Genomic DNA, 26,171 nt, shown 5'->3' with positions numbered 1-26,171 from the left:
CGACTGGTATATCAAAGGCAGTGGTATGTGTTATCCTGTCTGTAGGATGGTGCATATAAAAGATCCCTTGCTACTAATGAAAATACCATGTTTGACATCCAGTAGCCAATGATTAATAAATCGATGTGCTCTAGTGGTGTCATTAAACAAAAAAACTTTAACAGAATTTATTATTTATTTTCAGCTAAGCAGCCATTCATAATTAGTAACATTTTGACAAATACAGGAAGCATCCTCCTTTTTTCTTTTTTCTTTTTGCTATCCTTTAGCCATATTGTGCATTAAAAATGTTGAGGTTGAAGGGGATATTTCCGTTGACATTTTTTGTTGTTGAAAACATATGCTGGCATTTATCTGCCCTGCCATACCATACAGTTTATACTCTCCTGAAAATGACCCCTAAAGTTCTATATTTTTTTTTTTTATCACATTTCGGTTTAGGATCAATCCCCGTCAGTGGGCCCATTGGGCTATTTTTCACTCCAGCCAGTGCACCACAACTGGTACATCAAAGGCTGTGGTATGTGCTATCCTGTCTATGGAATGATGCATATAAAAGATCCCTTGCTGCTAAATATGAAGTGGTGACAGCGGATTTCCTCTCAATATCTGTGTGGTCCTTAACCATATCTCCGACACTATATAACTGTAAATTAAATGTGTTAAATAAAACATTTCCTTCCTTCCCGCCTCCCCATGTGATAAAATTCTGGAACACATCTAACTGTTCTCTTTGTGTCTTTTAAAGTAGAGGTTATGTTCATAGTTATTGCTTATTCATGATGTCTGCTGCAGTGACTATGAAAACTGGTACATTTTCAGTGTGCTATGCATATTATTAATGGTTGAATCTGCATTTCAACAACAGTAATTTAAATTATAATGTTTATATGATGGGTCTTTAATATAGTATATATTTATAAACTGGACTTATGTATTTCTCTCAGACATTTATACACATGTGAAATTATTAAATGGATAAACAAAGAGAAATTGGTATGGCATTGTTGTTTGTAATTATTACATAATTAAAGATGGACACATATTATGTATTGGGGTTGTTTTGCCCACCACTGCATAGCAGTTAGGGACAGTTTTTGTTTTTGTCACTGTTAAAGTTTTCTTCTTTTTGTTTCATCTTTAGTAAAAAGACGAGATACCAGAATTACTTTTCCAACGGCGACTGCAATCTTGGAAATGGCATCAACTTTTGTGTTTAACTCAATGTTAAAGTTTCATGTTACAAACTATAAGTCCTAGATCATTGAAACATGGTTTATAGTTGGACCTATTCATCACATTGCATGTGAAATGTTTTTAAAATTAATTTAATTAAAATAATTCAAAAAAAATTAAAAAATCTTATTGAGATGAAGATCTATAGATGCATTTATTGGTGACATCAAATAAGTTTATGGTAAGAGTTAAAGTTTGTTTTGTTTAATGACACCACTGGAGAACATTAATGATTAATCATCAGCTGTTGGATGTCAAACATTTGGTAATTCTGACATGTAGTCTTAGAGAGGATATATGCTACATTTTTTCATTAGTAGCAAGAGATCATTTATATGCACCATTCCACAGACAGGATAGCACAGACATTTAAATCTGCTGAATTTTTTTTTTGGGGTGGGGTGCATGGGTCTGGGAAGCTATGCATATATACATGAATGAATGGGTGTTTATTGACAGTGCAGGCTTACAGTGAATGTTTAACAAGACTCCCAATAAACTGAACAATAAACATTCGCTGTTGGGTATCAAACTGCTAGATGAAAAAATATATGTACACATGCAGATGCATACACATACACATGCATTTACACATACACACACACACACACACACACACACACATATATAATATATATATATATATATATATACATATACATATACGTATATGCTCACAGCATACATACATGCATATACGTATTCGGTGCCACAGCTCAGAGCATATCGCAGTTAGTCTTGCAAGGCCAGAAAGGATTTGCGGGCGATTCGGTGCCACAGGTCAACATACATACAATATATAAATATTGCTTGACATACACATGCATGTTAAACATACACACATATATACACAGACATATACACGTACAATGCTTGATACTGTGCATGTTAATATATCCAAACTGTTTCAGTATAGTGTAGTTCTATTGATTTCCCATAGTATGTGCTTTTCTGTCCTGTCCTGGGAAACAACGTGCAAAAAAGAAGTATGTTGCTGCTAATGGAGAAATGTGGATTTCCTCTGGTAACTCATAGTTATCAAATGTTGAACATCCAGCAGTCATTGATTAATTAATCAGTGTGCTCTAGTGATGTCATTAAACAATACATTTTTTATTAGTAGTACTGGTATGCAACATTTACTAACTTGGAATAATTGGCCAAATGTCAGTTGGTGGAAGGGGGAGAGGTACCTCTGGTATATACATATATACATCCACACTTGTGTTGGATCTCTTGAATACTGGAGCTGGATCAAGCTCAGTCCATAGAACACTCGCCTCTGGTGGACCCATTCTCTGATTGGTTTTTTTTCCTGTTCCAACCAGTGCTGCACAGCTGGTATATCAAAGGTCGTGATACGTACTTTCCTGTGTGGAATGGTGCATATAAAAGATCCCTTGCTACTAATGAAAAAATGTAGTGGTTTCCTCTTAAAGACTATGTTGCAGTTACCAAATTAAGGGCTCTTTTATATGTACCATCGCACAGACAGAATAGTACATACCACGGCCTTTGATATGCCAGTCGTGGTGCACTGCCTGGAACGAGAATAGCCCAATGGGCCCACCGACAGGGATTGATCCCACACCAACCACGCATCGAGAGAGCACTGTACCACTGGGCTACGTCCCGCCCGCCCAAATATCTGACATCCAATAGCCAATAATTAATTAATCAATGTGCTCTAGTGTTCTCATTAAGCAAAACAAACGTTAACTTGATAAAACTGTTTATTGTTTCATTTGAGTTTTTATTGATTGGCTATTTTTACTGATTGAAAGAGGTTACCAAAGTATCTGTTACGCAAATTGTTCTGTGTGCGTCATCAAAATACTTCACTCCAGAATGATGTGAAATTCTATCCAAGTCGAGACGTTTTATCAGTTCAAACTTCTTGTTGAAAACAATATAATATTTGATCGTAACCACTTGCCAGTGTTGGTCATGCAGTTGAGTAGTAAAGATTAACTACGGACTACAATTCATGTTATCTGACCTCTCAAGATTTTCAGATATGGGAATTGATGAGAAATCAACCATCTGTGCTTTTTATCTCTCACAGGGAGTTCCAAAACCTTTTAATGATTATTTTCTCTCTCTGTTTCACATAAAGGACAATTTCCCAGCTTTTAAAACAATCATTGTTTATTTCCGAAACATTACTCTTTTGGTGGAATATATGGAATTGTCTTGTTGGAACATACTTTAGACAGTCATATGAATGATGGATACTAAACTGTTGTTGATTGAGTGCTGGTGATGATAAGGGAATACCTGGTTACGGCTGTACGTAAATGTGTGGGCAGATGAGACCCCGTCCAGTGTTTGATGCTCATTGTTGTGGATATTAAATGGTGTTATGACGTGCAGGTTGGTTGTGGTAGCTGCTGTCTGTGTGTTAGTGCTGGGACTCGCGACATCTCTGAGACAGTATCTCAACCCAGACGAACTGCCGTCTGTGAAGAGCATGTGTGATGCCCAGTGTGAAATGCTGTGTTTAGAGATTGGAATTGTAAGTCAATTATATATTATTCTTTTTGGGGTTTTTTGGGGGGTTTTTTTAAGTAGAAGAAGGCAAAAGAAACCCCATAGTTATGCTTCAAGCTCTTCGGTGTAGTATTTACAGGTACATGAGGGAAAATAATTTTGTTGTCAAGGTCTGTTATGTAATATTTCACGGGGCAGGGGGAATAATTATGTTGTAAAGCCTTGTAAAGTAGCGATGTATGCTATATCATATTTCATTACTCCTCTACTGGTTCATCCGGAGGGGACTATAGGTTCCATCTCCTTCCTTTTGTCTGTTTGTCTGTCTGTCCATCTAACCCACAAATAGTTTTCCTCAAGATACTGAGCTGAAATTTTATTTTTAGCTTTATCATGTACTGTTCCATATTAGGTTTGATTTTCATGGCGATTTACCCATTTTCCACAGTTATGGCCCTTGAACTTAGGGCATACAAAAATTAGTTGGGCCCAGTAAGGGACATGTATTGCTTTATCAGAACTCCCAGAAGGAAGGAAATGTTTTATTTAACGACACACTCAAAACATTATATTTATGGTTATATGCCATCGGAAATGCTTGTTTTTTATTTTTTCATTTTACCAGCTACTTTATAAATGGGTTTGTTTATTCCATTGCAGAAATGCCACAATGTGTGTGTAGATTACTATAAGACATACACATGGAAGCTGAATTGCTCAGTAAGTATGACTTGTTTTGTATCTTTTTAACAATCAAGCTGATAATGAATCAAAATAGACATTACACCTTTCATGCCAACATAGACTTAAAAAAAAAAATTGGAATAAGAATATTCTTTAAAGAATCGACATTTTTAATGTACCATTTTTAAGATGGGGAGATGGGTAGCAAAAAGGCTAACTTTTGAAAATGTAGACTATTGAAGAATGCCTTCACTAAATTTGCTATGTTCAAAATTAGGAAAAATATGTATAACCACATATTAAATGGTTTTATATACTGCATGGTTATACGCCCAGTGGTTAACACTGAATAGACTAAATCTTATTATGGTGGTATGTATACGAAAGTTTGAAATATAAAATTATTATTTTTGGCTCACATGTGAGTCAATAGAATGACAATTAATCTCTGTCGGACATCAACATTTGATTAAATTAAGGTCAAAGTGAGGTTAAAATCTATTTAATACCACATTTTCCCCTTCCTCGAGCATTTTTTTTTTTTTTTTAACAAGTATTTTCTTGGTGAAAGGCTTGACCCCCCCTTAAAAACTCTGCTTGCCACAGTCTAGACCATCATGTACATGTGCCTGATGAAGCATGATTAAGCTGGGTTAATATTTCATGAAAGTTTGTCTTAAATTCTTGAATTATATAATAGATTACTTTTATTTTTTACATGAATATTCACCAAGTGATGTAGTCTTTATAGAGGTTTTTAAAGTATAGAGAGAAAAAATTAACACACGTAATGTAAAATGTTATAGTATTGTGGTAAAAAAATAAATTGAATTTAAAATCAAATTTGTTAAAGATGAGACAAAAAGTATAAAAGTGTATCTAGATTGTACATTAGTGGTGAATAAGTTATAGATTTTTTTCACTTCCAGCATGGCGGTGACTGTTTGAATCAAGGCTACTGTGCTGCTCTTGAAAAATATAGTCATGGTAAGTGTGTTTTAAAAATATAGTCATGATAAGTGTGTGTGTTTTAAAAATATAGTCATGGTAAGTGTGTGTGTTTTAAAAATATAGTTATGGTAAGTGTGTGTGTTTTAAAAATATAGTCATGGTAAGTGTTTTAAAAATATATTCATGGTAAGTGTGATTTAAAAATATAGTCATGGTAAGTGTGTTTTAAAAATATAGTCATGATAAGTGTGTGTGTTTTAAAAATATAGTCATGGTAAGTGTGTGTGTTTTAAAAATATAGTTATGGTAAGTGTGTGTGTTTTAAAAATATAGTCATGGTAAGTGTTTTAAAAATATATTCATGGTAAGTGTGATTTAAAAATATAGTCATGGTAAGTGTGTTTTAAAAATATAGTCATGGTAAGTGTGATTTAAAAATATAGTCATGGTGTGTTTTAAAAATATAGTCATGGTAAGTGTGTTTTAAAAATAATAGTCATGGTAAGTGTGTTTTAAAAATAATAGTCATGGTAAATGTGTTTTAAAAATATAGTCATGGTAAGTGTGATTTAAAAATATAGTCATGGTGTGTTTTAAAAATATAGTCATGGTAAGTGTGTTTTAAAAATAATAGTCATGGTAAGTGTGTTTTAAAAATATAGTCATGGTAAGTGTGTGTGTTTTAAAAATATAGTCATGGTAAATGTGTGTGGTTTAAAAATATAGTCATGGTAAGTGTGATTTAAAAAATATAGTCATGGTAAGTGTGATTTAAAGGGACATTCCTGAGTTTGCTGCACGTTTTAAGATGTTATCGACTAACAAAGACTTTTTAACGACTGTAATTACATATCAAATACATTTGTCTGCATAAACTATTAGTGACTGTATATTAAACGTGTTTCTGATCTTTCTAATATTTGTACTAGGTTAAATTTCATTTTATTTCCAAAAGTATACTTTTTTCGTACGTACGAAATTATTTGAAGACAAAATCCAGTTTTGGCTTCTTACAAACATTAAGATGACCAGAAACACATTGAATACACAGACACTGATATTCTAAACAAGAAAATATAGTTAATATGTAAGTTTAATCACAGAAATATATTATTAATCGGAAACATCTTACAGTGCAGCAAACTCAGGAATGTCCCTTTAAAAATTCACTTTTAAAACAGATATAGTGTGTTTTAAAATATTTAGGTCATTGTATGTTTTGTTTTTGTGTTTATGGTTGGGTTTGAGGTTGTTTTTAAAACAATTCTTTAAAAGAACTTGAAAAATATCTTGATGAAAAGTACACATTTAAAAGTATAAAGTTTACAAACAAAATAACATCTGGTAAGTATGTTTTATTCTTGAAAAATAACCATTAATAAGTATCTTGAAACTGGTTGTTGTAATTATATTTTAAAATGTAATGCTTAAAGATAAAGTAAAGCAAATTTTTAAAATGTTTCTTTAAAATCTTGAAAAATTTAGTTATCATATACTTTTTAAAATCACACTGGTAAGTCATAGTAAGTATCATTTAAAAGTAACTGTTAAAAGTAAAATTTAGTTAACATCTTGTTATGCATTGATAATTAAAATATCGATGAGATGTTTTTGAAAACTTTTCAGGCTATGTTCCTCAGAAGCCGATTATTAATGTAGAACGTAACGTGTTAGCCCAGACTCTAACCGTGCGATGGACGAAGATTTCCTCCATGTATAAAATCATATACGTTCTACAGTGGGACCAGACCGCATCACCAACACTGCTCCTCAATGGACCACCCATGGAGATGAAAACTAAACAGAAGACAACTTGGATAACACTGGGATGGGTACGTTTAAACAAAATGTATTTGTTTAATCATAATTTTGCTATAACCTTTTTTTTACCAATATGGTTTAAAATATTATTTAATATTATTATTACGTTATTTAAGGAAGAAAGTGGTTTATATAACGACACACTCAACACATTTTATTTATGGTTACTATATATGGCGTCAGACATATGGTTAAGGACCATACAGATATTAAGGGAGGAAACCTGCTGTTGCCACTTCATGGGCTACTCTTTTCGATTAGCAGCAATGGATCTTCTATATGCACCATCCCACAGACAGGATATCACATACCACATCCTTTGATGTACCAGTCGTGGTGCACTGGCTGGAGTGAGAAATAGCCCAAGGGCCCACTGATGGGGATCGATCCCAAACTGACCGCACATCAAGCGAGCGCTTTACCACTGGGCTACATCTCGCCCCACTGTTATTTAAGTGTTATGTCCCACTAAAACGTCAAGTGGTATGTAACACCTGGTGCACTACGACTTTACTGGAATGTTAGACAAACCAGTATAGTTTTATAAATTGAAATCAATTAATGGGTAATAAATAGGATATTAAACTCGCTACCATTTTGTATAATGTTTATTTTCCTCATGAAATAATTTTCATTGTCGGGACATAAACATAATATGAAATGGAAGCTCGTTTAATATCCTATAAATATTAAATCTGTGGCTGTGGCATCTAGCAGAGTTGGTAGAGTGCTTGTCTGATCATAAGATCAAACCTCCTCGGGGGACCCATTCTGTGATTGCTTTCACATATAAAAGATCCCTTGCTACTGATGGAAAAATGCCACAAGTTTTCTCTGAAGACTGTCAGAATTAAGAATAGTCTTATTCAACTTTCCGTACTAGCACAACAACAATACTATACGACCTTGAGTTATAACCTCCACTGCAGAATTATCTCCCCTTGCCGGATGTATAACCTACACCCTCACATGGGTAGACCGTATATCCTCGTTTTTTTATTCTGCAGTCCTCCATTGCAGTCGTGTTCGAGTTTTGCTGTAGTAAACTTTTGTCAAATTGTCAAATTGTTTATTAATTTGTAATTTTGTTTTACTATGCCATACGAGGTCTTTTGGGTGGTTTACACAGGTGTTTAATGTCTGACACGGCTTCCTCAGGCTCCAACCGGTTGGTTGTGTGTGCCGAGGGGGGTTATCTTAAACAACTGCCCCAGTTTGATCAGCATTTGTTATGTCGGGCATGCCGTTCTTGTTGTTTTGAACGCCAGTGTCATATCTGTGTAAATTGGTTCCCCTCCACATGGGGGAAGGCTAAGAAGCTGTCAAAAGATGCCGAGCATAAGAGGATGATTAGACTTGAACGGGATGGGCGGAGCACAGTGGCAACCTCCGGGGTCATGCTCCATACCGACTTGCCGACTTGCCGACCGACGACAAGTCAGTGTCCAGTTCAAAGAGTTCGTGGACAAGTGGTAGGCACAAGGGCGCCTCCTCGTCTGTTCGCCATCTTCATGGTGATACCAGTAAACCCACAGCGCCGCTTGGCACTGAGGGGGCACTGTTGCTCCCTGCTTCAGCTGAAGGTTTCTTCCATGTCGGAGTCCGTTCCACCTAGGGATTTGGTTTTGCCTCCATTGGTGGAGGCGGTGCCTGTTACGGTTGTAACGGGGGCATCAGTCGGAGGGAGTACAGTCGTGGCAGGAATGACTGTGTCTCTCAGTTCCGACTCTCATCTTGCTGATGGGGGCAGGGTTATCGGTCCTTCTGTGGAGGGGTCAATTAGCTCTAAAATGAAGTCCACTTCACGGCGCCGTTTGTCTCACCAGACTTCTGATGGAGGGTTGGTCGTGGCGTCCAAGGGCGCTGTTTCGGCCAACGCGCCTTTCACGGAGCCGGGTGGTGTTGTTTCGGGTGCGACGCCAGTGGGCGTCCCTTCTGTTGGGGCGCCTGTACAGCATCATCAACTTTTAGATCGTTCACATGTGGCTATGTCAACTGGATTGGCTAATCCTCATGTGGTACGTTGGGTTCAGAATTCGGCGCAGGATTCATACGTGTACGAATTTCCTGACAGTCCTGTTCAACCGACACCACCAGTCCTGTTGTCTGCTTCGGCAGGGATCCGGGAAACTGCAGCTTTCTTGGGTGTGCCTGTGTCTATACCGATGGTCAATCCAGACCTGTCAGATCGGAGTAGAGGTTCCAGGCGTTATCCCTCGACTGCGTGGGCGGAACCTTTCGTTCAGGGTCTGATGGTTTCGGGTCGCCCTCAGGGGCGGACTCGGGAGGACTATGTTTCTCTTTTTGAGAATTTCATGGCCTGGCTAGGGGAATCACCTCCACCAGTCCTTCCACCACCGGGGTTTCCAGCGAGACCGGGGTTGGACCAGGTTGCGGATTCGGCCGGTCCGCATCGTCCTGCTCATACAGTTTCGTTTCTGTTACGGTCAGCGCATGGCATGTCATTTGAGAACATTTCTTCTTTGGAAGAGGATTTTCCTCCCAAATCAGTGTGTGGTTCAGGGGAAGGGTTGGCACCAGGTTCAGTGCTCGATGAGATTCCCATTTTGGCCGATGGTATGCCAGACGGCAATTATGATTACCAGGCAGTTCTTGGTTTTGTACGGGAACAGGTCCGACTGGTGTGCGCGGATGCAATTCCGTCGGAGGAGGCTGTTCAGTCTTACAAGGGTGTTTTGTTTGGAAACCGGCCTTTAGCGACGGATGCTCCACAGCAGGATTTCGGCTTGCTGTTAGCGCACAAGGTGCTTTGATTGCGGGTAGCGATCGTATTTTGGGGGCGGTGGTGGAAAAGTTTCCAGCAGTGTTAGCTACCGGGAAACTGTTGTCTGCTGCGAAGGTTTTGTCCACGTCTTCGTATAAGACATTGGGAGCTTCCTTCCTTTCACATCTGCTAGGGTGAAGGCAGACTGCCACCCATCTCCTAATGTCAGTGTGCCACTCACGGATTTAGAGACTTTGGAGAGGTTATCTAAACTTCTTTTTCAAGTCAATAACCATTTAGGTATGTTCCTATTTGGGTTAGATAAAGCAGTCACGGGTCTTCCGCCGATGGCTAAGGGTTGTTTGTTGGCGGCTTCTAAAGCCTCTCATCACGTCGCTCAGCTTGCTGGGCGTGTTTTTGCCAACAGTCTACTTCTGCGTCGGGATCACTACCTGGCGGGACTGAGAGCGACAGGTGTGGTTAAAACGTACTTTCATAGTCACTCAGTAAGGGAAACCAATTTTAACTTGGTCATAGACCAAGAAGCGGCGAAATTTGTCCCTGCTGCTCAGTCCCGGACTGCTCATAAGCACCAGGCGGCATCTACTTTTAAGCCTCCACCTGTTAAGAAATCGACTTTATCAGATTCCTGTGGTGTCTGATTCGGGCGTGCAGTCGGGTAATGCCCGTGGTTCATTGAAACAGGGACGTTTTCGGGGGAAGCCGGCACGTTTTCGGGGTTCCGCTCAGGGCAAGGCGCCCAGGGGTGGGAAGCAGCCGGGATGAGGGTGCGTGGACAATTGACATCTGCTTACGGAGGTTCTGTTAGCAGATCTTCCTGGGGTGGGGGGGGGGGGGGGGGGGCAGATTGCGCCATTTTGTTCAAAGTTAGCACAAATTGCCAGATCTGGACCATGGGTTTTGTCGGTTGTCCACAATGGATACAAAATTCCGTTTTTATCACCCCCTCCACTGACGTCCTCCCCCAGGTTACCTGCGGTACCATTTGTCGACAAACGAGTACTTGTGGAGAAGATGATTGTTGAGTTTCTCGACAAGAAAGCCATCCAGGAGGTAGATTTGGGCACTCCGGGATTTTATTCCCATCTGTTCTTCACTCAGAAGAAGAATGGTGAGTGGTGGCCAATTCTAAACCTGAAGCCGCTGAATTCTTACGTCGTTATTCCATCTATGAAGATGGAGACGGTTCAGTCCATTCACGCTTTGCTTCAGGTGGGGGAATTGTTTCTAATTTTCATTATTATTCATACTTGCCTAGTACTAGCACAACAACCGTTATCTCCCACCCGCCCCGAGGGAGGTCTTTTTTTATTCATTCATTCCGGACTTTGAATCGATAACGAGGATATATGGTCTACCCATGCGCGGGTGTAGATTATACATCCAGCAAGGGGAGATAATTCTGCAGTGGAGGTTATAACTCAGGGTCGTATAGCATTGTTGTTGTGCTAGTACTAGGTAGGTAAATATGAATAATAATGAAAATTAGAAACAAATTTTCTAAATGTCTGACATCCAATAGCTGATGATGAATGAATGAATATGTTCTACTGGTGGTGTTAAACAAAACAAACTATTTTTCATTAAACAAATATTCATTTCTTTAGGCTCACACCTTAGCTGTAATGACTGTCTGTCTAGGGATAAGGATAATGTTTTGTGCTTAGTGTGATAGAAAATGATGTAGAAGTCGTGTCTGAACCTTTTTTGGATATAGGCACGTTAATAAAATTAAAGAAAGAAAGAAGATGTAGAAGTTTTAAAACAGATATGGACTTGAGTTCCTTTAATATGTCATATATATTTGAGTTAGTTAATTTTGTTTATGATGAGAAAACCTATTAGTAACAATTTAAAGCATTTCTTTTATGTATGTAAATGTGCAAAAGTGTTTAAATTGTTTCTTTGTGGTCACCATAGATTTTACATATAGAGTGCAATATTTTTTGCCATGTGGGGGTTTTACATACAGAGTGCAATATTTACTGCCCTGTGGGCACCATAGGTTTTACATATACAGTGCAATATGTTTTTGCCACGTGGAGTTTTACATACAGAGTGCAATATTTACTGCCCTGTGGTCACCATAGGTTTTACATACAGAGTGCAATATTTACTGCCCTGTGGTCACCATAGGTTTTACATATAGAGTGCAATATTTACTGCCCTGTGATCACAATAGGTTTTTTTTTTTTACCAGCCTCGGTGGCTCCGCAAGGCTCAATGGGTAGGTGTAAACCACTTGCACCAACCACTGATCCATAACTGGTTCAACAAAGGCCATGGTCTGTTCTATCCTACCTGTGGGAAGCGCAAATAAAAGATTCCTTGCTGCTAATCGGAAAGAGTAGCGCATGTAGTGGCGACAGCAGGTTTCCTCTCAAACTCTGTGTGGTCCTTAACCATATGTCTGATGCCATATAACTGTAAATAAAATGTGTTGAGTGCGTCGTTAAATAAAACATTTCTTTCTTTCTTTCAATAGGTTTTACATATACAGTGCAATATTTTTTTGCCACGTGGAGTTTTACATACAGAGTGCAATATTTACTGCCCTGTGGTCACCATAGGATTTACATATAGACTGCAATATTTACTGCTCTGCGGTCACCATAGGTTTTACATATAGAGTGCAATATTTACTACCCTGTGATCACAATAGGTTTTACATATAGAGTGCAATATTTACTGCCCTGTGATCACAATAGGTTTTACATATAGAGTGCAATATTTACTGCCCTGTGATCACAATAGGTTTTACATATAGAGTGCAATATTTACTGCCCTGTGATCACAATAGGTTTTACATATAGAGTGTAATATGTTTTGCCATGTGGGATTTTACATACTGAGTGCAATATTTACTGCCCTGTGGTCACCATAGGTTTTACATATAGAGTGCAATATTTACTGCCCTGTGATCACAATAGGTTTTACATAGAGTGCAATATTTACTGCCTTGTGGTCGCCATAGTGCAATATTTACTCTCTGTCATTCCTCATCTCCCAGGCTGACAGTAGCTACTTCATCTTTCACAATTTCACTGACGTCTGTCTGCGTCCCAAGTTCCGGGTGGCTGCGGTTTCACGGTTTGGTTCACGATGGTTCACGGAGGCTGTACAGACACCAGGTAAAACACACCGACGCAAATCTGATGTCATATCACAAACAACATCATCATATAACAACATCATTGTCATTAAGGTTCATTGTAACAATAGTATAGCAAACATCATTCTGTCCATCTGTCTGTCAATTGATCCATCCATCCATCCATCCGTCCGTCCATCTGTCCATCCATCCGTCCATCCATCCATTTATCCATCAATCATAAGTGTCTAATTCAGTAACCCTATCTGTCCATCCATTCATCTGTCCGTCCATCCATCCATCCGTCTATCCATCAATCATAAGTGTCCAATTCAGTAACCCTATCTGTCCATCCATCCATCCATCTTTTCATCCATCCAATCATTTATACATCCATTCCATCTATTTATCTGTACCTCCCTATCTCCCTCCCTCCCTTCCCTCATCTTGCTCACCCTCCATACATCTGTCCATCCATTTATCTGTCCATCCAGTGGTACATGAGCAACAGGTGGCAGGTACATGAAAAAGTTTGTGTCCGAGTAACCTGGTTACATACCAGTATATAGATCAACAATTGCTTAATATTTTGGCTGTGTATATCCTAATAGTGATCATAATAACTTAGCTATATTCCAATACACAGATAACAAAATTAATAAATATTTTTTGGTATTTTTGTTACTTTGACATAAACAGGGCTCAATATTTAATTTTCACTTTGCTGTCATACTCGTCTGTCTGTCTGTCTGTCTGTCTGTCTGTCTCTCTGTCTGTCTGTCTGTCTCTCTCTCTCTCTCTCTCTCTCTCTCTCTCTCTCTCTCTCTCTCTCTCTCTCTCTCTCTCTCTCTCTCTCTCTCTCTCTCTCTCTCTGTCTGTCTGTCTGTCTGTCTCTCTCTCTCTCTCTCTCTCTCTCTCTCTCTGTCTGTCTGTCTCTCTCAATCTCTCTCTCTCTCTCTCTCTCTCTGTCTGTCTCTCTCAATCTCTCACTCTCTCTCTCTCTCTCTCTCTCTCTCTCTCTCTCTCTCTCTCTCTCTCTCTCTCTCTCTCTCTCTCTCTCTCTCTCTCTCTCAACCAAGTGTTGAACTAATCATATATTACACACCAAATAGCTGTAATTGGAAAAGAGCTTAGGTATCGTTAAACAGACATCCCTAAAGTATGTTTCTTTGTTTTCACACAGAGCTGCAGCCTGGACGAGCAACCAGCATATTGGCATCTAATTTTCACTATGTACAGAACAATCCTGGGGAGGTTTATTTTCAACTGACTTGGGATGATCCACCAGGTAGGTGGTTTATTTTCAACTGACGTGGAATGATCCACCAGGTGGGTGGTTTATTTTCAACTGACGTGGAATGATCCACCAGGTGGGTGGTTTATTTTCAACTGACATGGAATGATCCACCAGGTGGGTGGTTTATTTTCAACTGACGTGGGATGATCCACCAGGTGGGTGGTTTATTTTCAACTGACATAGAATGATACACCAGGTGGGTGGTTTATTTTCGTAGATGTGGGATGATCCACCAGGTGGGTGGTTTATTTTCGTAGAGGTGGGATGATCCACCAGGTGGGTGGTTTATTTTCAACTGACGTGGAATGATCCACCAGGTGGGTGGTTTATTTTCAACTGACGTGGAATGATCCACCAGGTGGGTGGTTTATTTTCAACTGACGTGGAATGATCCACCAGGTGGGTGGTTTATTTTCGTAGGGGTGGGATGATCCACCAGGTGGGTGGTTTATTTTCTTAGATGTGGGATGATGCACCAGGTGGGTGGTTTATTTTCGTAGAGGTGGGATGATCCACCAGGTGGGTGGTTTATTTTCAACTGACATGGAATGATCCACCAGGTGGGTGGTTTATTTTCATAGATGTGGGATAATCCACCAGGTGCGTGGTTTATTTTCATAGATGTGGGATGATCCACCAGGTGGGTGGTTATTTTCAACTGACGTGGGACGATCCACCAGCTGGGTGGTTTCTTTTCGTAGATGTGGGATGATCCACCAGGTGGGTGGTTTCTTTTCAACTGATGTGGAATGATCCACCAGGTGGATGGTATATTTTCGTAGATGTGGGATGATCCACCAGGTGGGTGGTTTATTATCGTAGATGTGGGATGATCCACTAGGTGGGTGGTTTATTTTCAACTGACGTGATCCACCAGGGTTATGAATTACACATATCTTATCTAAACCATTTCCAGTAAGATCATATATGTTCAGATCCACTTTCATTACCAAAACACATCTATACTTACAATGTGTTAAAATTGGTCATTTGCAGAAAGGACAATGACAATGGACAACCAAAATGCAGAAAACTTTGTAGGGTCATGAAAAGTAGGGGGTCACTGAAACTTCCCTCAAAGAACAACGATATGAAGTTTTAGGGCAGATCTGGAGGATTTTTATCGTTGGCTCGAACCCATTCACTGCTCGAGAAAGTGTTCGACCCATCAGATATTTCGACCTAACAATTCGGTCAACAAGGTATAAGTGTAACTCGGGACTTAATTTTTTTGGTTCAAGCATTGCAGTGTAGTCAACCCTTCCGAGTTTGACCCAACGAGATTCTACTGTATATACATACACTGGACAAAACCAATTTAGTTTTTAGGAAATTTTGTTACCTTTTATTTCAAAAAGAATGTACATGTTACAGCTTGCTTATATACCTTGGAACATTTTCTTGTACAAAGATGCAATTTTGAATGGAATAACATTTGTAGTTTTTATTACAATAACACCATTAATTTGATAAATTCCAGGAGGATGGGCACTTGTAAACAATTTGACTGGTACCACCATCTTCTATTCATAGGCATATGGGCTCCCATTTTTGTAAGGAGGCAGACTTTTTTTTGGCCTAAATTAAACGAAAATGCCCAAATCTAGGTAACAACATTTTTTAATATTAGCATTCCTGTGAAACAGCTGTATAGGGTAATTTTGCGGGTAGAATGATGGAAATACACAGTGAAAAGGCCTCAGGTTAGCATATTTTGCCTGAATATCTCTATAATGTTTGCCCAAATTTTAGGATTTTCTCCAGCAGTAGGGGGCAGTACCCCCCCCCCCCCCCCCTGCCCCCACCCCGTCTCATATGCTTAATGCTTCTATCATATCACATTCATCTTATGTTTGACACAAAAACCAGTGTAGCGTTCTCATGAATAAATCACAGTTTTTGTAGTCAGCTATGGCATCATCTGAGCTTATATGATTAGAACATGTAGCATATCACTGTTAATTATCCAATCTATGTGTTGCTATGCTAGATGTTTGTGTTTTAGGTTGGAAGCGAAGTGATGTATTGTTGTATCACTGGAGAAAAGGACCTTCTACCTGTCAACAAGTTGAGGTGTTTTTTCAAAATCCCAGGGTAGGTGTATTTTCTTTATACAGTGTATACAATATTTTAGTGTCTTGATGTTGCTCCATGGAGAGGGGATGGATTTATGTCAGTTGGCGGAGAACTCACTTAGGATGTTTGGGTTGTAAGATCGAATCCCCTCAGAGGAACCCATTAGCTTTTCCCCTGTTCCAACCAGTGCCCCACGACTGGCTTACCAAAGGCTGTGGTGTATAATACACTTTTTATGGGAAAAATATATAAAAGATTCCATGTTGCTAGTGGAAAAAGAGAATGGGTTTCCTCTGATAAATATGTGTCAGAATTATAAAATGTTTGACATCCAGTAGCTGATGAGTAATTAATCAATGTGTTCTAGTGGTGTTCATTAAACCAAACAAACGTTACTTCTTACTCCATGGACTTCATTTCATATAGTGAGGTACTTCTTATCTCCATAGATTCCGATACCTATGATTTAGGATGAGTTTCTACAATTTTGATGTCATACTAGACCTTTATAAATGTTTGTCTGTTTTTTTCTACTGTGGTTGAATGGAAGACAACAACAGCAGCACCCAGTAACCCAACTTTAAAAACCATGCCCACTAGTCATTCTCAGTTCTTTTGAATAGAAATAAGCTTGAGTTTGAAATAATAGTTAGACTGATTATCTCACTCAGTAAGAATCTTCATGGATACAGCTTCATTTTTCATGTTTACAATGCTCATGGAAACCAGTCTAAATTGTGTTTAGGACTTATAAATATATGTGTTTAAATATGTGTGTAAGACCAAAACAGGCTGTGTAAATTTGACCCTATTGAAAGTGTTTTCTGTAAATCTTGTTCTTAAAGTAAAGTTTGTTTTATTTAACGACGCCGCTAGAGCACATTGATTTTTTATCTTATCATCGGCTATTGGACGTCAAACATATGGTCATTCTGACACTGTTTTGAGAGGAAACCCGCTGTCGCCACATAGGCTACTCTTTTTACGACAGGCAGCAAGGGATCTTTTATTTGCGCTTCCCACAGGCAGGATAGCACAAACCATGGCCTTTGTTGAACCAGTTATGGATCACTGGTCGGTGCAAGTGGTTTACACCTACCCACTGAGCCTTGCGGAGCACTCACTCAGGGTTTGGAGTCGGTATCTCGATTAAAAATCCCATGCCTCGACTGGGATCCGAACCCAGTACCTACCAGCCTGTAGACCGATGGCCTGCCATGACGCCACCGAGGCCGGTATCTTGTTCTTATTAAAATTAAATGTCAGCATTTAAGTTGAGTATTTGATAATTTTTTAAATACATTTTTGTCTTCAGATTATTCACAATGATTTTTCTTTTACTTGTACAGGGTTTACAGATTCAACAATTGTCTTTACGAATTCCAGAACACGGAATTGGATGTACTTTTAATTTACAGGTAAATTGCTAATTATTTTTTAACATATTATTATTTCTTTATTAATTTTTTATTTTATTATTATTATTATTATTTGTTATATATATTAAAATGTGAGTACTGGTAAATCAGGCAAAATTTAATACTAATACTACTTTCTATTAAATCAACTATCTTAATATAATAGCATAAAATTAATTTTGTTAATATTGTTAAAATAATTACATTTCCCTGATAAAGGCAGGGGCATGCTGCCAAAATTTTGGGTAGAAATTGTAACTAAAATAATGAAATATTGTTATAGTTTTAGTGTTTTAATATTTTATTTTTTTTTACATTTCAGATGGAGGTGGTTTCAAGATGTAATCCAAGTATTGGTGGACCTATGGCAAATTTCAAGTTTTTGCTTGGTGAGTACGTGCTTAATAGCTATCTAAAAAGTGGAGGTTTTGTCTTGGCAGAAGGTGAGACCACAGGTTTTACTTTTTCAATGTCAGTGGTGTTTTATCACAATTAATGTATATTTTTCATGTTCCTCGTATGCCCTTGGAGAACAACCTGAGTGATTGGATTGGATAACATATTCTACCAGAATGGCCGTGGTGCATGCTGTCGTAATGAGAAGTGTTCCAGCATTCAATCAGTTCCAATGGCTGCATACATCCCAGTAGAAGACTCCATTTCGCTGACAAAAAGAAAACAAAATGCAGAATTCCCAAGTCGAGCACACGTAAGGACGTGCAGTGTGCACAAGCGAAACAAACATGTCTTACCGCATTGAGCTCCAAACTGTGAATGAACCCAAGTGAAATAAAATTTGGTTTGTTTTCTCAGTAAATACGGTTGTCCCCATGTAGACCTACATTTCAGTGACAACATTAAAGAAAGGGGATTCCCCTAAGAAGATATAGCTAATGTATTCAGCATGTGAATGTTTTTCTTCTTCTGTGTTATTATTTATTTATTATTTAATTTCAGACTGTAGCAAGATTGCCAACTACACATGTAAACCTCCAATTTGTGAGTATTCTTGTGTTAGATCAAATTTATAATGATTCTTGTGAATCTTGTCAGAATTATAAAGCATGTTATAGGGTGTACACTACCAAATCAAATCCCATAGACGACAATAGTAACATGTGTGGCTAAACCTCCTACCTGCAGCGTATCATTCGACATAAACACCACAGATATAAATACAACCACCCCTCACCCTTAAAGTGAATCAGAAAAAATTGGGGGTCAAGCTGCTCATTTCTGAGATAACGGGTAGCGTCTATGACTACCCTAGTTCTGCACAAAATTCGAATACTTGTTTTTTACAGGTACCCCATACATGTTTCAAGCACAAGACTATTTGACACAGTGGTACTAGATGAAATAAAAATGCTAATTTTTTTACCCAGATGAAACAATTTATTTTGCAAGCAACACACTCACATTTATCACCAATCACAGGACTTGTGGTGTTCACTTCTCTATCAAAAGTACGTTGCACCTTGAACTTTGACCCAGCGGAATTTATTTGGTTTAGTACTATCTATAATGATTGTGTTGTAATATTTATCTTTGACATATGCATATTTATTAGCCAAGTTAATAAAAGTTAAAATTAAGAACAAAATACAGATTTTGAAGTTTTTAAGTCTCTCATGCAAAATGTGAGCATATTTCCTCGTAGAGCACATGAACATGAAATAAACTAAATGCAATGCATTGTTCTTTTTATACATACACACACATTACCAGAGGGAATCTGATTGTTCAAACAGACAATTTCTTTCTTTTTGTTTTCCTTTTTTTCCTTCAGAATTTTAAAATTTTATTTATAAAATTTACTAGTTCATAACCAGAAAAACCAAATTGCTTTCAAATGTTGCTGGTGAGGCCTCTGAAATATTGTCACTCCATATTAATTAAAAAACTGCATTGATTTAATGAATGTAGTTTTTAATTTCAGATAATCCTCCTGGTAACGTAGAAAACATTAACCTCCGTGTGATTCCTACCAATAAGGGGCCTCTTATTCAGATAAGCTGGCAACCTCCAAGCGACCTGGGGTCACTGGGCGTCATTGATAAATATCACATCAAGTGGGGCAAACTCAACCAGAGTACATTTGATGCCCTGCTGCAAATTGGATCTTTGTATGACACTCATAATTTTACTATTCCAGGGGTAAGTTAGTTCAATTCAGTATTCCACACAGCTAGATTGACCAATTGCTTTTTTTTTAAATATACCAGATGGCTACAACATTTAACTAATAAAATACTGTAACAGTTTAAAATTAATATTTTATAAAATAATTTTTAAAGAAGGAAGGAAATGTTTTATTTAACAACACTCTCAACACACTTTATTTATGGTTATATGGCATCAAACATATGGTTTAGGACCACACAGATATAGAGAGAGGAAACCCACTGTCACCACTTCATGGGCTACTCTTTTCGATTACCAGCAAGGATTTCTTACATGCACCATCCCACAGACAGGGTAGTACATACCACTGCCTTTGATATGCCAGTCGTGGTGCACTGGCTGGAATGAGAAATAGCTCAATGAGCCCACTGATGGGGATCGATCCCAGACCGACCATGCATTGAGCGAGTGCTTTACCACTGGGCTACATCCCGCCCCTAATTTGTAAGGAAATCTGTATGTCTAAATATTGACCAAAGCAAAATTCTATGCAGGTGATCCCTGTGCAGAGATAAGTTATTAAAATTGAGTGTTTCAGGGGTGTTAGTTACATTCAGTGTTCTAATGGTATGTTAGAAATATTCTGTCTACCAGAGACATAGAGAATAACAGATTAATGATGTAGATTGTCTACTTAATCCTCTGAAGGTAAGAATGGGAAACTCCACATGGCTTGCCTGCAATCCGTCAAAATAAGTTAGTTTTTTTTTTTTAATGACACCACTAGAGCACATTGATTTATTAATCATCGGCTAGGGATCTTTCATATTCACTATCCCACAGACAGGATAACACATACCACGACCGTTGATATATCTGTGCAAGCAAGCCTCTTACAGAATGACATCAAGCAATATCCATGACATCATTCTTTGTAAGATGTTCAATCACTCATATTAAAAACAGTCGCTCTGCATTGCCAGTAAAACTCAATTTGTGACTGTAAAACCAGCATTAACATCTGCAAATGATCAAATACAACATAATTATCCCCTAATTATAATGTGTTGAGTGTGTCATTAAATGAATATTTCTTCCTTCTTTCTGTTAAAAACCAGCAAAATCCAAATGCTTGTGATACAACTTTGGTTTGTAACCAGCAAAGGCTTATTTAAGATGGTCATTGGTTATTTGTATATTTTAGGTTGATATTTGTCTGTCTTCTACAGACACTTCTGATGGCCTGTGTTTTTATTATTGTTTATATTCACGAGGCCTACACATTAATTTCAATTGCAGACACAGCTTTGGACAGTTATTCAGTTGGGGAAAGTATCTAGGACATATATATATGGTGTGCAGGTAAGTAAGTAGTATTTTCTTACATATATAAGTTGTCAGACTTTTTATTATCCTATATACTGCTATCCATAAAACAGATTAAGAAGATTTAGATTTTAGATGACAATGAATAGTAAATACAAATAAAACTGCATATCCAGTGTTGATAAATGACAAGATGACAAGAAGATTGTCAAAGCATTAATAGTTGATGTCATGATATTTTTTTCAGTGACAGTTTATGAACATTGCATGGCACAGTATTTTACATGAACCATCATTTTGTTCATGTGTTGGTTATGCAATAGGAACCACTAATTAGTTACATGTTGAACCATGCAAACTTCAGGATCACTAGAGATTTATTCATGTGTTAAAAAAATATCAATTACTTTCATAACTGATGCAATATGCAAAATACATTTAAAAATGTCAGTGTAGTACAGAATTGGACTACCTTTCTAAGGCAGAAGGCAAAACATGATATAAGTTGCAAAAAAGACATCATTTTGTGATTACCTGATTCAACATTCACTGGTATTCCAGTCTCAATGAAGTCTGTAAATATATACACATGTACATGTATATAATTATATGTTTTGCAGATTATGCCATCAGCACCAGGTCATGACATCCTGTATTGGCGTGCTCCTGTTCACAACATGCCAACACTGCCAGCTGATTGGCCACAGTTGACCAATGACAGCACTTCTCACAGTAAGCAGCTTGTTCAAAATAAAGGGACAGACCCCAGTTTTTAAACACTATGGCATATTTTTCACCTAGACCCTACTTTCAGCCCGTAAAAATGGACACTAAGCTTTGTTAATTTACAAACCTGAAACAAATTTGGATACAACAGAGTGAAACAAGAGTCTGTGACGTTGAAATACCTTTAAACATAGACTAAAATGCGTCTCCATAATTGTTACTTTTCAGATGCACATGCATTTTTTTAAAATATGAAAAATTTATTTTGTGGAGTTAGAAACACCAGGATGACCAGAAAGACTTCGGTTGTATGGAAATGGATAATTTAAACAATAAAATATAAGTAATGCTTGATTTCAGTGATCATAAATGGCTCTCAAAGTGAAAAATATACCTTAGTGTTTAAAAACTAGGGTCTGTTCCTTTAAAACAATCATACTGATGCTGTAGTGAATTAACAAAATGTTATGACATCAAACAACTATATATATTTTGTTAAGCTTTCAGTGTCATTTAAAATGTTTTATTTCTTGTATTTTTAAACATTTCCATTGCTGATAATGCATAAATTATTACAAACGTGGGTTATAGAAAACTGAAATGTTTTAAAACTTGAATTATTATGCAATTGTATTATTGTTCATTATATTACAGTGAAACGTCTCAAAACTGGACTGTTTGTAAACCAGAATTCCCTCCAAACTGGACATTTTTCACAGTCCTTTTTTTAAAATCGGTACAAAACTTAACCTTTCTAAACTGGATACCTCTTAACACCGGACATTTTACTTGTTCCCGAGGGTGTCCTCTTTAGAGGGGTTTCACTGTATTATATAATTGTATTATTATATAATGTTTTGCATATAGATCAGTATGTCACAAACTGTAAGTTCTAGGTCAGTGAAACTTAGTTTATAGTTGTACCTACATGTATGGACAGTGCATGTGAAAATCATTAATTAATTAAACATTTTAAATTAAAATACTTTTGCATTTAGTTTAACATTAATGTTTTGTGTTTAGCACCATTTCTCACAAACTTTACAGCCCAGATTGATAAACCTTGTTCATAGCTGTTCCTACATGTAAGGATCTTCATAACAATGTATGATAGACAACATTTTAAAATTAACATTTTTGTGTTGAGGATATGGACAATTATTTGAAAATCCATAAAATAGAAATGGGAAAATGCCTTTAAAAAGCTTTTAAATAGAAAATCCAGGGTTAGCTCTGGGTGACAAAAACATTTTGCCAAATTATCTAAAAGAAATGCAAAATCCAGAGTTATTTTCCAACAAAACACCATTAATTACATGAAATATTTTGCCAAATGCAAATAAAATTCACCAGTTGTTCCTAATATTTGCAATTGGCAAATTTGGCGAGTGGTAGAGCTAGTCCTGGAAAATCTATAAATTTGGTTTAAAACAAACTGTAATAATGAATTCTGATCTAAGCACAAAAATAGATTTGTGGCTACTGCATTATCATCATTATCATAATTATCATCATTATCACCATCACTTTTCTTTTCAGTACCAACCCCTCATATAATAAAGGATGACAAGGGGGTGATCATTGTACTGGTACCCATACATCCACACCCGTCCGTCCGTCTCTTTCTCAACATGCCAGAAAAACAGTTTGATAATGAGGTGGAAGGATTCGCAGTGCAGTGGGGACACACGGAACATAAGAAGGGATCCACAAAAATAAGCATTGATGTTCTTAACTCAACATACATCCCCAAGGTGAGTGGAATCCACGCTGATAACAGTCTTTGATTTTAGATAACATCACAAGTTATTCATATTGATTTCAGATTTTAAAATAAATCCATGTTAGACTGAAAATATTTAAGAATAACAGTTGCAGTTTAAATCCTATCGATATCATTGATTTAATTTAAAAAATGGAGAACACTGTAGTTCAGTATATAGACATTATCTAGGCCATGGAAAATATTTATGATCAAGGAGAAATGTCTGTGGAAAATATTTATGATAAAGGACAAAATAGAGTATGTAAGACCATAATATATAACAAAATTAATTACTATAAACATGAATGAAAAGACTGATAGACGTGCAAGTCCTAAGAAATAAAGGAGAACAGATTATGAAATTTTAAAGATTAAAAAAGGTGATAACACAAGAAAAGACCCATCTTAAAATAGTCTAAAATTATCAGTAAAATTAAAATATTATGGGGGAGCATGTCCCTGGATCCCGCTAGAAAGTTCCGGCCCTCACACAAGTCACTTTGTGTCTTGCATATTCCAAGGGACAGGATTTAGCTCAGTTGATTAAGTGCTCACTTCAGGTGTTTGCGTCGCAGGATCGAACCACCTTGGTGGATCCATTCAGCTGATTGTTTTTTTTCTTATTCCAACCAGTGCACCATAACTGGTTAAAGGCCGTGGTGTATGCTTTCCTGTCTGGGAAGGTGCATATAAAAGATCCCTTGCTGCATTAGGAAAAATATAACAGGTTTCCTCTGATGACTGTGTCATAATTATCAAATGTTTGACATCCAGTAACCGATGATTAATAATCAATGTGCTCTAGTGGTGTCATTAAATAAAACAAACTTCTTCTTCTTTTTTTCTTTTAGCCAAACAACAAAAACAATTTTAATGTAGAATTTTTGATATTTTTAATCAAATTGAAATACCATAGCCTTCATTGGAAATGAAAACATATATATTTGTAATCTTTTGATATTTTCCAATCCCCCTGACATCATGCCTACAACCGCCCCTGTAATAAGACATCACATTTGCATAACGATGGATGCAAAAACTAGTTCTCCTGAACATGCTTTTGGTATATCATTTGTCGTAATTTGTTTTGACCCGTCTTTGGGTATATGCCTTATAATTAACTGGTGGGGTGGCACTTCACCCCTTTTCTAAACAAGACCACTGATCAAATAAACAATGTGCTGGGGTGTCACTACACATTCCTTTCCTTTGTTTCAGAAATAGCTGCTGTATAGTGGACAGGAATCAGTGTGTCACACCATGTCTGTTTATGTTGCCGTGTTTTCTGTCCGATCTCTTGTTGTTTCACTTGTTAATAAAGTTTTAAAGAGAAAAGACGTTTTGTTATTTTTTTTCCAAATCTTAAACCTGAGAAGACATCGGAATAAAAATCTTAGCTTTGAATTTTGTTAATAACTATAGCAGCATGCTGTGACACGCTGAGAACCGGCTATACATATGTTTTACAAATGGAAACCATGAAAATAACCATAATATTTTTATGTCATATATTATAGCTGTTGGTTGTGTCACACTTGCTGCTTATCAAACATCTATTGTTGTATCTGTCTGTCCATATGTCTGTCTCGGTGTCTATCCATCTGTTCATCCATTTGTGAATCCGCAGGTACCCCCAAACAAAACATATGGGGTCCTATGGTTATATATTATGCAATGAAGAGTGATATATAACTATTAGACCCCCAGAGTTGTTGTTACCTGTGTGGGCATCTAGCCATACATACATGCATCCATTGAGTGGGATATAGATCAGTGGTAGAGAGCTCAGTTGGAGTATAGGAGGATCAATTACCCATGATGGATATAGTTTTTCCCATTCCAACCAGCATCCCGTAGCTGGTATTTCAATCGTTGTGGTATGCACTGTCCTATGTATGTAGCTGGTATTTCAATAGTTGTGGTATGCACTGTTGTGGTGGTTAGTGACTTATTGCTCCTATGTATGTAAAAGTGCATATAAAATTGCTAGTGACCATTGCTAGTTTTTGGTAGTTTTTTGTTGTGGTGGTAGTGACTTATTGCTCTCTTGTGTTGAAATATGCATGTTGGACATGTCTATAGCAATACTTTTATATGTGCTGAGGTGTCATTAAACAAATACTCCTTTCCTTCCATATATACTAAAATAACACAGCTAGCGCACATTGATTTATTCATCATCGGCTATTTAGGAGATAACAATATGGCGTTTTTAGATTTGTGAGTGTTATTGTCTATTTGATCCTGCAAATGTCATTTTTGACTGAAGGCATTAGCCTGAGGTTAAAATTGAAACATTTGCGGGCATCAAATAGACAATAACACTTGCCAATCTAAAAATTATGGATAGTTATGTCCATTGTAAACTGAATAATTTTTCTACAGAACTAACTGTATATTTGGTATTTCTTGAAGAAAAT

At 37.3% G+C, this 26,171-nt stretch overlaps 2 protein-coding genes across 2 annotated transcripts in view; both read left to right on the top strand.

The window, feature by feature from the left end:
- The first annotated feature begins 3,598 nt into the window (after window positions 1–3,598).
- On the top strand, window positions 3,599–25,083 carry LOC121369784. Its single transcript, XM_041494843.1, has 14 exons — window positions 3,599–3,751; window positions 5,340–5,397; window positions 6,988–7,193; window positions 12,939–13,059; window positions 14,203–14,307; window positions 16,322–16,410; window positions 17,742–17,810; window positions 18,133–18,199; window positions 18,768–18,809; window positions 19,750–19,967; window positions 21,234–21,296; window positions 21,881–21,992; window positions 23,526–23,740; window positions 24,970–25,083. The coding sequence occupies exons 1-14, from the start codon at window positions 3,599–3,601 to the stop codon at window positions 24,973–24,975; spliced, it is 1,524 nt and encodes a 507-aa protein (XP_041350777.1). The 3' UTR covers window positions 24,976–25,083.
- LOC121369783 (vascular endothelial growth factor receptor 2-like) overlaps window positions 25,012–26,171 on the top strand; it is a 71,910-nt gene continuing 70,750 nt past the window's right edge. The window contains exon 1 of the mRNA XM_041494842.1: window positions 25,012–25,062. Within this exon, the coding sequence (XP_041350776.1) occupies window positions 25,012–25,062 (51 nt within the window). The remainder of the gene's footprint in view (window positions 25,063–26,171) is intronic.

This window comes from Gigantopelta aegis, chromosome 4 (genome assembly GCF_016097555.1).
Source record: "Gigantopelta aegis isolate Gae_Host chromosome 4, Gae_host_genome, whole genome shotgun sequence".
In the NCBI taxonomy this organism is placed as follows: Eukaryota; Metazoa; Mollusca; class Gastropoda; order Neomphalida; family Peltospiridae; genus Gigantopelta; species Gigantopelta aegis.
The sequence above is the reverse complement of the archived record's forward strand: the minus strand, read 5'-3'. Positions and strand labels throughout refer to the sequence as shown.

Excerpts from the sequence above, each read along its gene's own strand:
- LOC121369784 (XM_041494843.1), top strand. The coding sequence starts at position 3,599 with ATGACGTGCAGGTTGGTTGTGGTAGCTGCTGTCTGTGTGTTAGTGCTG. Across the intron at positions 3,752-5,339 it reads TGTGTTTAGAGATTGGAATT|CATGGCGGTGACTGTTTGAA; the intron begins GTAAGTCAATTA and ends TTTCACTTCCAG. Across the intron at positions 21,297-21,880 it reads CATATATATATGGTGTGCAG|ATTATGCCATCAGCACCAGG; the intron begins GTAAGTAAGTAG and ends TATGTTTTGCAG.